At 37.1% G+C, this 12208-nt stretch overlaps 1 protein-coding gene and 1 pseudogene across 1 annotated transcript; one reads left to right on the top strand and one right to left on the bottom strand.

The window, feature by feature from the left end:
• Positions 1-474: 474 nt before the first annotated feature.
• LOC122080226 (two-component response regulator ARR1-like) lies at positions 475-7591 on the bottom strand. Its single transcript, XM_042647168.1, has 5 exons — positions 7171-7591; positions 5980-6132; positions 5715-5823; positions 5431-5626; positions 475-736 (listed from the first exon to the last, which is right to left on the bottom strand). Exons 1-4 carry the CDS (start codon positions 7307-7309, stop codon positions 5491-5493), a joined length of 537 nt encoding a protein of 178 aa, XP_042503102.1. The 5' UTR covers positions 7310-7591; the 3' UTR covers positions 475-736; positions 5431-5490.
• LOC122080236 overlaps positions 1951-12208 on the top strand; it is a 32069-nt pseudogene continuing 21811 nt past the window's right edge.

The following is a 12208-nucleotide window of genomic DNA, read 5'->3' as shown; positions in this document are numbered from 1 at the left end:
CTTGATGCACCATATCCCTTCAACACTTTGAGTGAAATGAGGTAGAAGGAAGGAAAATCCATGGACTGACCCCATCCTCTCCACCCTGTAGGAACTACGAGATCACCTAACCTCTAAAGGCTTGAATGCATAAACGGTTGGGGGCGGTGCAATGTTTTAAACTGGTGGTATTAGGCCTGACACGTACCGATCGAGACTAACCAGTTGACACCCCTAAGTTTGATCATCCAATGCCCTAAGTTGTGTAGACACTGAGGTATATCACGTGACATCATCAATAAATAATAGGAAATGATTAATATATGCCAATCGAGACCAAATCAGCGAAGGTCTCCACACATCACTTTGAACAAGATCAAATGATGGAGTGCTAAATGAAGATTGAGAAGAAAAAGATAAATGAATGTTTTTCGCAAAAGAGATCAAGTCAAACAAGATTATTCCACTTCCACCAAAAAAAAAGAATTTTCCACATGATGCGAAGAAGAAATTTTATTATATAAACTACTAGTTCGAAACATAGATTCTATTCTATCCTACTATAGATGGTCAAATTGATGCCACAAAGTCCATAAGTTATTTGAGAAAAATAAAATTCAAATAATATAAAACGATAAGAAGATCCAGCTGAATTAGAAGAAGAAAAAGAAGACAATCTCCACTACGGAAATTCCATTGCAAATAGACGTCCAACGTTACTCTTGTTCATCATTACTATCCGAGCTCTCGACCAGTTCTGACTCACACATCCATTAGGGAAAAATTAATAACATAACCCTCGTCAATCAGTTGACAAACAGAAATAAGAGTAGTAGTAAGTTTAGAAACAAGAAAGACATTGGTTAACTCAAAAGGATAAGAAGAGGAAGTAGATGAAAACAGAATATTAGTACTTATAATGTCTAGCTTATCAGTGTAAAGTTTATGAACCACATTAGAAGAAAATGAACTAATAATATGATTAAAAGCACTTAATAGTCAAGAATCAAAATGGAGTAGAATAAAAACAGAACAAGGATGCCTTACCAAACATAACAATAGCTGAAAATGCAGAAAAAAATGGCAAAGATCACTGTGCTCTTAACTAATTTCCTAACCTCATCTGGCATATCGGCAGATGTAGAACTAGTAGTTCCTTCAAAACTATCAACACAACAATTAGATAAATATGCTCAATTCATTCCATAAGGTCATAAACCTAGCATAATACTCTTGAACTTTCCTGTTCTTGACCATATTTGAATAAATCATTTCAATTTCAAAATTTCGACAAAAGTTCAATTGTTGATAAACCCATTCAAGATATAACCACATTTCGAAGTTGTTGAGAAAACTCGTATTGAGATTTCAATCTTAGCATTATCAATCCTTTATTTTTCCAAAGCAACCAACTTTGAAAGGATCAGATACACAAGTTTGGGGTTTAGATTCATCTATATAACTCTAAAGTCATTTCCCTTTTACTAAAAACTAGAAATGAAATTGCCAAGTATTATAGCTCGTGTTATATATATATATATATATATTGATACATTTAGCATAGTAAGATTAGAGGCACAAAAATCCTAGGAAGTAGTGAGCAACAATGAGGATCCAACAGATGGGATGCATGTTGGGGCCCTCCCAGCCCTTAGATCTTCATTACCACTCACACGTTCACCACAAAAGATTTGAATCCGAGGTTAGGGTTCTTAATTTTCAATTTTTTGTCCATAGCCATTTAAGACAACATATAAGATCTCTCCATTCTCCATTATTAATATCGAAAGAGCAATAATACTAGAATGGAAGAATCCGATATTTTTTTTTTCAAAGGACTGAAAGGTAGTGTTGGGTTTGATTTGAACCAATCCAACCCAAGATCCTACCACAGAACCCCGGTTCAGTCCCCTTGTATATAGCTAAATTGGAACTAACCGAGTTCCCTTGCTCGAAATTCATTTATATTGATTCGACCTGATAAAGAGAAGCGTGGCCACGAAGAGCGTCACTCTCCCCTGTACGATTCCTTCTCTCTTACTCTCATTTTCCATTCTCTGCGTTCTATCAGTCTCTCTTTTCTTCGTCTTCTGCACAACCCATCAACAATACTCTACTCCCCTTTCACTTCTCATTTCCTCTCACAAAATCCCCGAAAATAGCAACCAATCCATCAGAGTCTACGTTGCAGATCTCCCCAGATCACTCAATTACGGGTTGTTAGAAAAATACAGGACCTTGAAAGGTGATTCCAGACTCGGCAGCGATGTCGACAATGAACTACGTTCTGAGATTTCTTCGAAAGGGAAGCTCGAATTCCTTCCATACCCGGAGAACCCATTGATCAAGCAGTACAGTGCTGAGTACTGGATCTTGGGTGATCTGATGACTACCGAGGAATTGAGAGGAGGGTCTTTTGCGAGGAGGGTTTTTAATATTGAGGACGCTGGCGTGATATTTGTGCCGTTCTTTGCGACCCTTAGTGCAGAAATGCAATTGGGTATGGCGAAGGGGGCGTTCAGAAAAAAAATTGGCAATGAGGATTATGAGAGGCAGAAGCAAGTGGTGGACTTGATTCGTGGTACTGATGCTTGGAAACGGTCTGGTGGCAGGGATCACGTCTTTGTGTTGACGGGTATGTCTTATTCTTTTCCATTCTGGTTTTTAATCAATTTATCCCTTTTGATGATTACAAATGGTTGACATGGTCGTTGTGTTCTGGATTTATGATCTCTTCTTATGTTAGTTGTGGCTGTGACAATTATTAGTTGGTTTTGGAAATTGCATTTTGTGGTGGATTTTGTATTTTATTTATTTTGTTTTCTGTTTTTGAAAGCTTTGTTGATGAAGGAACTGTCTTTAGGCTACTGGAGCAGTTCCATGGTTCCCTAGATGTGCATTTTCCTGATTTTGTGCCTACTTTGTATCACTGAAGCCTGGTTTGTATGATGTGAGTTTGTCGGTTATATCTTGGTTTTATGTTTCTAAATGATTTGTTGACGAAAGAAAGTCTTGTATGATGTGAGTTCGGGGGTTATATCTGGCTTTATGTTTCTGAATGATTTGTTGACGAAAGAGACTTTCTTTCACCTGCTAGTTGCTTCATAGTTCCATGGGACTCATATTTTTCCTTCCTTGTCTCTGTTTTTGTTTGCCATTTTTTTTTTCCATCTCTGTGCATCTTCTCACTAAAGTTCACTCCATAAAATGTGTTAATTTAACCTTCAAGAAACGTCACTTACATGTAAGCTGTAAAGTGAGCCGTAAGAAATGTGTAAGGAACTAAGGATGGTCGCTTATGGTAACTGTTTGAAAACCCTGGTCATGAAACTTATATGTTTCTCTCTGCCAATTACGCTTGAGAAAAACGGGAAGCAAGAAAAAGAAAACGGAAAAGAACATATTCATTTGTGTGATACAACTCTCAGTTATGCTTACCTTACTAAATATTATTCAAGTTAGAAGTAAATGTATGTATTTTCTTTGATTCCATTGATTCCTTCAATTTGAAGGCGCAAGATTCTGTCTCTGGGAACATGATTTTTTTCTTTCTCAGCTAAGTGGTGTTGGTGCTCCTTTCTTTCTTTGAACCTTAATCTTAAGTACTAATTCAGTGGAGAAGATGGCCTCTAAACATTGACCCTCAAGGCCTCTAAACATTGACCCTCAACCCATTTACCTGATCCTCAACTAATTTTCGAATACCTTTGCCTGTACTGCCTGTGGCAATTGCCACAGAACGTTGCTACCCAAAAGTATCACTAAAGAAGAGGCGGTTGCATGGTTTTTTCAGGCAGCAGTGAGCACAACCAGTGATTGCTAAGGTGGTTATGTTCTTGGCCATTGTTTAGGTCTATAATAACTAATTTTTGTCTAAGCATATTAAGGACCAAGCTCCCTTTCACCCATGGTAAGGAGAGAACCTCTTAATACATGGGTTCTGATTTTTCGATTGGACTGAGAGAGAGTATTTTGGACCTCCATAAATAGGGGGTGGGAGCTAATGACGACATTCACTATTCCAAGAGCCTAATCGCAGCATCAAATCACCTTAGATGAAGAGAATTCTCTCTTCACCCTGGGTGGCGGAATGCTTTCACCTTATATAATAGATATATAAGTGAAGCATATAGAAATAGCCTGTCTATATATTCAACCTATTTTTTTTCCTATAATATTTTTCTTCTTTTTCTTCACATTTTTTACTTCCTATGTTATCTGCTTGAATATTTAGAGTTTTTAGAGTACTGCCCCTGCCTCCCACCCTACCCAGCAGGGGTTGAATCAGACAAGTCTGTACAGAAGGTCTATGCTTAGTTATAAATGGACAGTTGATTGATTGCCTTTCTCAATTCATGCTTTCAAGTGCATTTCTAGGAACAGAAGATATAATCTTGAGCTAACATGATGGGCTTCTAGAAGTCTAAGGTTACTAGGTTTGGAAATCTAATGAAACCAGAATCGAAGTGACAGGTTTAGAAACCAGATTGTAGGAAAATTATAACAGCAGAAGATCAGAGGATCTGATCTAGCTGAACCTCAGGTCAACTATTCTGTCTAGGTAGGACAATTATTTTTAGGTACAATCCAATGTACAGATTTTTGAAATCTGAAGATTCCTACTTGAAGAAGGAATTCTCAAATCTGGAAATTGATATGGAATTTCAGAGATGTATCAGAACAGCATGGAATGAATAACAGAATTCAGTTCAGCAGTAGAACAGAAACCTGAAATCAGAAATTCAAGACAGATCTGTAGCTGATTTTTCTGAAACCATACTTTCCATTGGACTCCAAGGAAACAGTATCAAAATCAAAATTTGAAAACTGTAAAGACGTTAAGAACGGAAACCGATGGCTGTGTATGGAACCAGATTTGAAATCCTGTGGCTGAAAGTTGAGTTTCAGTGAGATCCTAGTAGGAGTAGGAATTCAAGAAACTAGATGAAAGATTGAATTTTAATGCTAAAATTATATCCAGAATTCTAGAAGAATGATAAAACAGAAACATCGCAACTCAGATCAGTCCCAAAAATAACAGTTTTAAGCCAATAAAGAAGATGCACAGAAATAGAAAGTATGGAACTGACCTGGGTTTCGATTCATTGATAAAGGAGAAAAGAATAGAAGAAAAAAGATATGATATGTGCTTCAGGAATCCCACCTGAATCACTAATTTGGCATCCCACCAAGGGCTTCACTGCATCTCACAGTAAATAGGTGTTTTTTATCTCACTGAACGGAAGTGCTGAAAGCCAATTCCATTCATCAAATTTGTGTCCAGGCATAGCCCTTACATAAGTTTAAATAAAAAAACTCAACTTAGTTGGAACATTTTCTAGAAAATAAAAAATATTTTCACAAATATTGGTCAGTAAAAACAAATCCAAACGCAATCCGACATAGAAAAACAAGTGAGATGAGATGAACTCTAAGAAGGAAATTTCTTACCTTGAGGACCTATTTGAGCAATGGCATCCAAGAACTTGTTGTGAAGCTGATTATTCCAAATCATCTGTGGCTTCTTTTGTGTAAAATTGTCCTCTTTATTTCTCCCTTTGTTTTGGTGCTTCTTTGTGGAAGATTTTTTCCTTGATTCTTGTCGCCAATTGCTTTCATTGACAGTGGATGCACACTCAGTCTCTTCCTTTGATAACTTTTCAGGTGTTAGTAATTCTGAATCACTCCCTATTTGTTCAATTATAGCTTCATTGTGTTTTTTCAGGTATACATACTGCCAAAGGTTTCTGAGATCACTTGCAGTTAAAGGTTTTGTGACATAAAATGCAGTGCCACTCTCCAAACATCTTGATTTAACATCTTTGTTATCATTGGCAGACATAACTGAATTAAAAAGTTAGATCTTAGCCCTTTAAAAAACAATAATAAATAAATAAAGAAATTTTGAATAAAAAAAAAAAGAGAAAGACCAATCAAGAAAACTTTGCTCAAATGGGAAATAATGGAAGTTGAACATGACTTTATGGGCAAAAAACTTACTAACAACAGGAATCTTAAATTCAACCTCAACACGCTCAAGGAGGGCAATTCCATCCATCTCAGGTATGTGAAGATCTGTTAGAATGATGCTAAATTCTACTATCCTTTTCCAAAGAATGGCTAAAGCTTCGGATGCACATTTAACAGCGACAACTTCAAATGGAAACACAATGTGAAATCTTAAAGAAGGGAGTTCACAGGAAGAAAATAGCCTTTAACTTTTTCAAAAATCTGTTTTATTATATATATATATATATTCATGGGTAATCAAAAGTCTATGTTAATAAGAAAAACACCATACAAGCCAGAATAAGCCTTTGTCTTTGAGGACAAGCAATATAAGAAACATTAAGGGTTAAACCTTAGGTCAAGATTCCAGTGACAACTAATGAGATTGTTAAAAGCAGAGAAAGGAACCACCCTACTAAGATTTGAACACTATATCTCTACTTCTGAATAGATCTGGCTCCAAAACTGATTAAAGGATTTAGCTTGGTTCTTGAACCTTCTACTGTTCCTTCTAGCCCTTGTAGTACTATATTCAAAACTTGAAGAGAAGATCTGTAGTTTTTCTTCATGACAGCTCCTTTTAGCTACCTTAAGATGTATACTTTACAATCAAAATGAAACACAATGAAAAACCAACACATGAAAGATATAGAGCTATTTAAACTTCATATGCACCAAAACATCTGACTGCCCGAAACATATCTGCACATCTCTCTTTTTTTTTTGGGGGGGGGGGTGGTGTAGATGAAAGACTACCATGTGATATCTACATAAAGGATTTTAGGAAAAAAAAAACCCACAAGGACAACATTCCTCAATAGAACTACAATGAAAACATAAATATACCGGTAAAATACTGCTGCTCTATAAGCCTAGATCATGGAAGGCTATTGTATTTTCTTCTTAGATTCACAAAGAAAAATTGGGGTGGGGTGGGGTGGGGTGGGGTGGGGTGGATAGAAAAAAATCTATTGGAGAAGAAGAGGAGGATGAGGGGGAGGTGTTTTTGTCTTTCAAAATAAGATAGGCGTGAAAGCATAGGACACAACTTTGATGACCTTTCACTATTATCTCCCACGATAAAGTGGAAGAGATATGTCAAATGAGTCTAGTACTATCTGTAAAACCATATACAAAAAAAAAATGTTAGTTAAAAATGCATGAAAAAAATTCATAAACTACCTTCATATTGGAGTTCTCGTAGCATTGCTTCAACAATCTTAAGGTATGCCGCATCATCATCCACAACCAAAACACGAGTATTGACCCTAATGGATTTATGGCTACTTGATTGGGTTGTCAAAGCTATTTGATTATCCATGTTTGTGCTTACAGAGTCACAAGGTTGTGGTGAGGAAGATATCCTTGAATGGAAAATTGGGAGAGAAATAGGTAGAAGACAACACAACACACAAATGACACAACTTTTAGAGAGAGAGAGAGAGAGGGGGGGGGAGAGTGGCTTTTATAGAGAGAGAGCGCACACGGTTTTAAAGAGAGAGCTCACGGTTTTTTTTGCCTGTTCGCATATGGTTTTTGTTTGCTTGTTTTATCGTTTAACGTCTTCCATTTTGGAAAATTTTCAAATTTTTATGAAGATTCTAGCAAACGCAAAATATTGAAAACTTGTGCAGAGGCTTACACAAAACCCGAAAATTTAGGATGTTAAGGGTGGCATCTCTCTTATCTATAAATGGGTTGATTTGACTTCTTTGTTATTGAAATAGAAAAGCGGATCTCAATAACGATAAGGGCAAGCTATTTCGTACATGCATAAGGGATAGGTTTAGTTTGCCTATTAATGGAAAAAATTGGCAATTTTAATATTTAAAAGGTTGGAATATCTTTTATTCCCTTTATTATATCTTCTTTCTTCTTGGTCATGTTCTTGGGAAGTGGTTAGTTCCTTAGCACAATTAGTTAACTTGAATCCAACTACCCTTTGCATCATTAACTAAATAATTAAACTGAGAGAGTTCCCTGAAAGGCAGCTTGTCCCCTGCGCTAGCGTGGGGCCAATGGGAGGCCACGTGGAAGCATAAAAGAGGTGGGATTTCTGCTTTTCATGAGGCACGAGGGTGTCTTTTTGCCCCATTTTGTGTCTAGGTGTATGAACCACGTTGCCTTTTAGGCTTCTTTTTCCATTAACTAAACTATATATTGCTAATTATGATTAAAAAGTACTTATTTCATTTATGGTAGCTTGTTTGAGGTAATGGCTCTCACTAACCTATTTTATTTGTTGTTTGGGGGCCATAATAGGGGGTCTAAATGATAGATCTTCCAATTTGGTGGTATCTGAGCTAAGATCAAGTATTTAAAGAGATGAAGGTTTTCTTTGGCATCATTTATGGCCTATTTAAGAAAAATCATTAATGAAAACCATTTTTGACCAAAAAATGAAAATTGTTTGGTAACTACTAGACATAAAAGAGTATAGAATGATAAATAGGTTTGGATATGCCTTTGTGCAGAATACTTTTTTGAAGAGATGGCCCAAACCAACAACTACGTGAATTATTAGTTATGATCTCATTTATTGAATCCTACCAAATTTACTAACTCTTTTGAATCAGGCTAAACCAGAGGATAGTTTTCAAGTTCTCTTCTTTCCCCTTATTCACATGAAACAATGAAAGTAAAATGGTTGAAACTTAAAAGGAAAAACTTGTCTGTCTTGGACATTTGGAATAAGAATGAGAGGTTATTACTCTCCCACTAAGCTGGATAGGAAAAGTAGAAACTTCAAAAGGAGCCTGGAACATGGATTATATTATATATATAGGTAGACGAAGAGGAAAAACGAGGCTATGGCGAATTACTTGGCACAGTCGTACATGGCGGACTGCAGAGACTCAAAAACAGTGCTGCAAGCATTTGAAAATTGGAAATCAATTAAGTGAAGATAAACCTGAATAAGAGTTGAGAAGAAAAATAGATCGGATTTGATGCCCAAAGTCATTGCCATAGGGGGGTATGGACACAAATTTTAGCCTGGGAAGTGGTCTTGTGGGCTACTTTCTTGTTGGATCTGGTAGGTTCCTACTTTCTCTATCACTGCTGAAACCACGTTAATCTCTAAAGTTGAGCAAAACTTAGGTGATGCAGATAAGTCACTTAATGGGGCTTATTTTATTACAAATAAGCCTTGGGTTGGGTCATGTATGTGTTGGGCCTTTGATCCCATGGGTTTTCTTTGTAATGAGCTACTTTAATGGGCCTAAAATATGGGTAGAAAGTATGAAAACGGGATTTAATTCAGTAGTTTAGTTAGAGTCCTGTTTTGAGTCTATTTTGTTTGTTATTTCAGTTTTAGTCAGTTTAGGTTTCCCTATTAGTGAATTATCTACTCCATGTTCGAGTTATAGTCATAGTCCTATTATGAATCCAAGTCTTACTAGGTGTGTCTAGTCTTATTTGGGAACTAGCTTCTAGTTATGATATGATTGCTATTCTGTCTTCTTTAAATAGAGGAGCCGATGTACTCATAGTTTCAGATTTGAATAAAGAAGAATTGCAATTATTTGCTTAGAGCAGTTGGGATGGCTTTGGGTGAGAAGCCTAGGCTGAGATAGCCACCTCCTCTCCCACTTCCATTGTTTATTCTTTGTTTTAGTCATTCTACTTGCTTGCTGTTTACTGTTATTAACAAGAAGTTCTAGATCTGATAAAAGCCTTCCCAGACAGAATCGAGCAGCCAAGGAGCTCCTATTTATGAGGTTAATATATCCCCATTGCTGCCCAAGTCTGAGATCTGACTTGCAGATCCTTTGGGGGACTGGTTCTACACTCTAAGAAGATCCATCGATCCTCTATTGAAGGTATTTTGAAGTAGATAAGCTGCTGTTCCTGCAAAATCCTTCTCATTCTCTCTCTTAGGTCTGCAAATCAAGAAAGCGCATAACTCTCAAACCAGCCGCCAGAAGCTCTTCATATTTGGGGGTTTTTGTACCCTCCCTGGGCCCTACAATTGACCAAATTTGCAGCTCAATTGGAGCCCTCAGACCTGGCCGCACCTCTCTCTCTTCTTTCCAGCTCTATAACAGGTCTTTCTCTCTCCTATCGGGTTGAGCTTTGGGCTGTTTTTGCTCCTGTATGGGTATTTGTATCCTTGGGTTTTTATTTGATGGTCTTATTTCTTTGTTTCCTGGTCCTATTTGTCTTGTTTGGGGTTATAAACTGCTGGGATAGTTTCTTGTAATCTACTCCTGCATTATTAGGCTGCCACTGAGATAGAAGATGACAAAGATGATGAAGAGGAGACCGAGTTCGAGCCGTTTAAACTATGGCGATGCCGCGATGGCCATGCAGGCATTGGCACCGTGGGTCGGAGTCGGGTTTTGTGGCCGCAGAAGGGCATGCATTCAAGTCTTCATATAAATCTTTTATGCGTTTTATATGTTAGGATGCGTTTCTACCATTTTTCTCTGGCATTTAGCCATTAGAACATATGTTCATTATAGTTGGGTGCATAAATGACCAAAAATGATTTTTGGCCATAATAGATAAATGGGTCTTACCCCTATTATGGTTTCTGTATTATTCTGATTTATATTAAATAGAAATAGGGTCCCTAAATGATACCAAACACCTCCAAAAACGTTTTTGTGTCAGAAAAACAAAAATAAAAATGATAGTAAAGAGAGCCAAAGATTATTTAATATACTAAGTTTGTAAGGCTTTCTTTGTATTATCTATCTCTAAATATTCGTATTAATTGAAAAATAAAAATAATAAGTTGTCAATACAATGCGGACCGAAATTGCACATGAATGAATAATTTGACATCTTGATTAAATCAAAAAATTCTTGAAAGAATGAATGCTTTGCAATCTTGTTACAGAATGTCCCCATCAACCCAAATATGTATTTATGTAGTTTGGGTGCTTGTCTGGAGGTCTATGGACCTCCATGCCGTGGGGGGATTATACTTTATATCTTTTATGGCTTAATTCCAAGTCTTATCGTGTCTAAGCCTTAGTCTTATTGTTGTCTAAGTTATAGTAGTTTTGGTTTATTTTCTTTTTTTATTTTATCTCTAATTAGTTTCTTTCTGTGGATAGGTATTAGAGTCCTATTCTGTTTGTATTTGATCTTCAACTTAATATAAGCTTGGCTGGGACGATAGGAGCTGTAGTCACTCTATCATACTGTCTTCTTCCACCATCTCTTTGATGTAGATCGTGCTTGCACAAGGAGGGGGCTGCTGGCCCCATTGAACCAGGTCCATTGTTGGACCAGCCAGCCCCAACTTGCCCCAATCGAACCAACCTTGTGGAAGCTAGCTGTAGAGGCCAAATATCCCTCAACTGATTTCAGTTTAAGTGTTGTTTTGTCTTTTTCATGCGTCTTGATCAGCAAGCTAGAGGAAATCTTAGGAAAAGGTTCTAGAAGATCCAAAATCCGTGTTACCAATCTCAGCATTGGATTGTTATCTTTGCCTTATCATGAAGCTTGGTCAACAAGGATGCAGCTGGAGGAAGAAAAAATGGAAAGTTACTGTTCACGTGAACGGTAACCAGCTCATTATCTTCATGGATTTATTACATTTATGGTGTTTAGAGTCCTTTGTTATACAAGTAATTAGTTTAGGAATGTTAGTTGTTAGTTTCCTAGTTAGGTACGTTCCTTTAGTTTATTAGTTTCCTATTTGAATTGTTTCCTTTAGTTATTTTCCTTCTTCAATTAGTTTCCTATTTTGTAATTTTGACGGATCTGCTGTGCCTATTTAAGGCTAACTAATTGTAATTGAGATAGACATGGATTAAGTTGCTTGCTTGCAATTATTCAGCCTGAGATAGGTATAGTTCATCAATTGAGAGAGTTGCAGGTGAAAGACCCAGTTTGAGATAGCCATTCCCTTACCCCCTTTCTTCTACAATCTCTTCTCACCCTCTTCCCTTTCTTTATTTTCTGTTTTACCTTTGTTATTGAGTGGTCAAATCAAGCCTACTTGAAGCCTTGAAGACCATCATGCTTTGAAGATTGAAGATCAGCCCCGAAACCAGAATTCGATCCAAGCCGTTGCAAGTTCTCTCCCTTGGTCGATAACCAGATCTCTCAGATCTGTTGGCCATTCTAACAGGCCTTTTGAGGACTTGTTCATCCCCATAAAAGAAGCACTTGACCAGCCCTTGGTGCTCATTGGTGGTTAGATCTGCTGGCTGCAAGTTTTCTCCATATCGAACTCTCAAAACCCAATATTTCCTGTCTGTGGTAT

The sequence above is a fragment of the Macadamia integrifolia genome, chromosome 1 (genome assembly GCF_013358625.1).
Source record: "Macadamia integrifolia cultivar HAES 741 chromosome 1, SCU_Mint_v3, whole genome shotgun sequence".
In the NCBI taxonomy this organism is placed as follows: Eukaryota; Viridiplantae; Streptophyta; class Magnoliopsida; order Proteales; family Proteaceae; genus Macadamia; species Macadamia integrifolia.
Note: the sequence above shows the minus strand (reverse complement) of the source record. Positions and strands in the feature narration are given on the sequence as shown.

What these genes read in the sequence shown, in the direction of transcription:
- LOC122080226 (XM_042647168.1), bottom strand. Translation starts at nt 7,309, where the DNA reads ATGGATAATCAAATAGCTTTGACAACCCAATCAAGTAGCCATAAATCC. An exon ending in ATTTAAGATTCCTGTTGTTA is followed by an intron (nt 5,824 to 5,979) that starts GTAAGTTTTTTG and finishes TTTTTAATTCAG; the next exon opens with TTATGTCTGCCAATGATAAC. An exon ending in GATCTCAGAAACCTTTGGCA is followed by an intron (nt 5,627 to 5,714) that starts GTATGTATACCT and finishes AAGTTATCAAAG; the next exon opens with GAAGAGACTGAGTGTGCATC.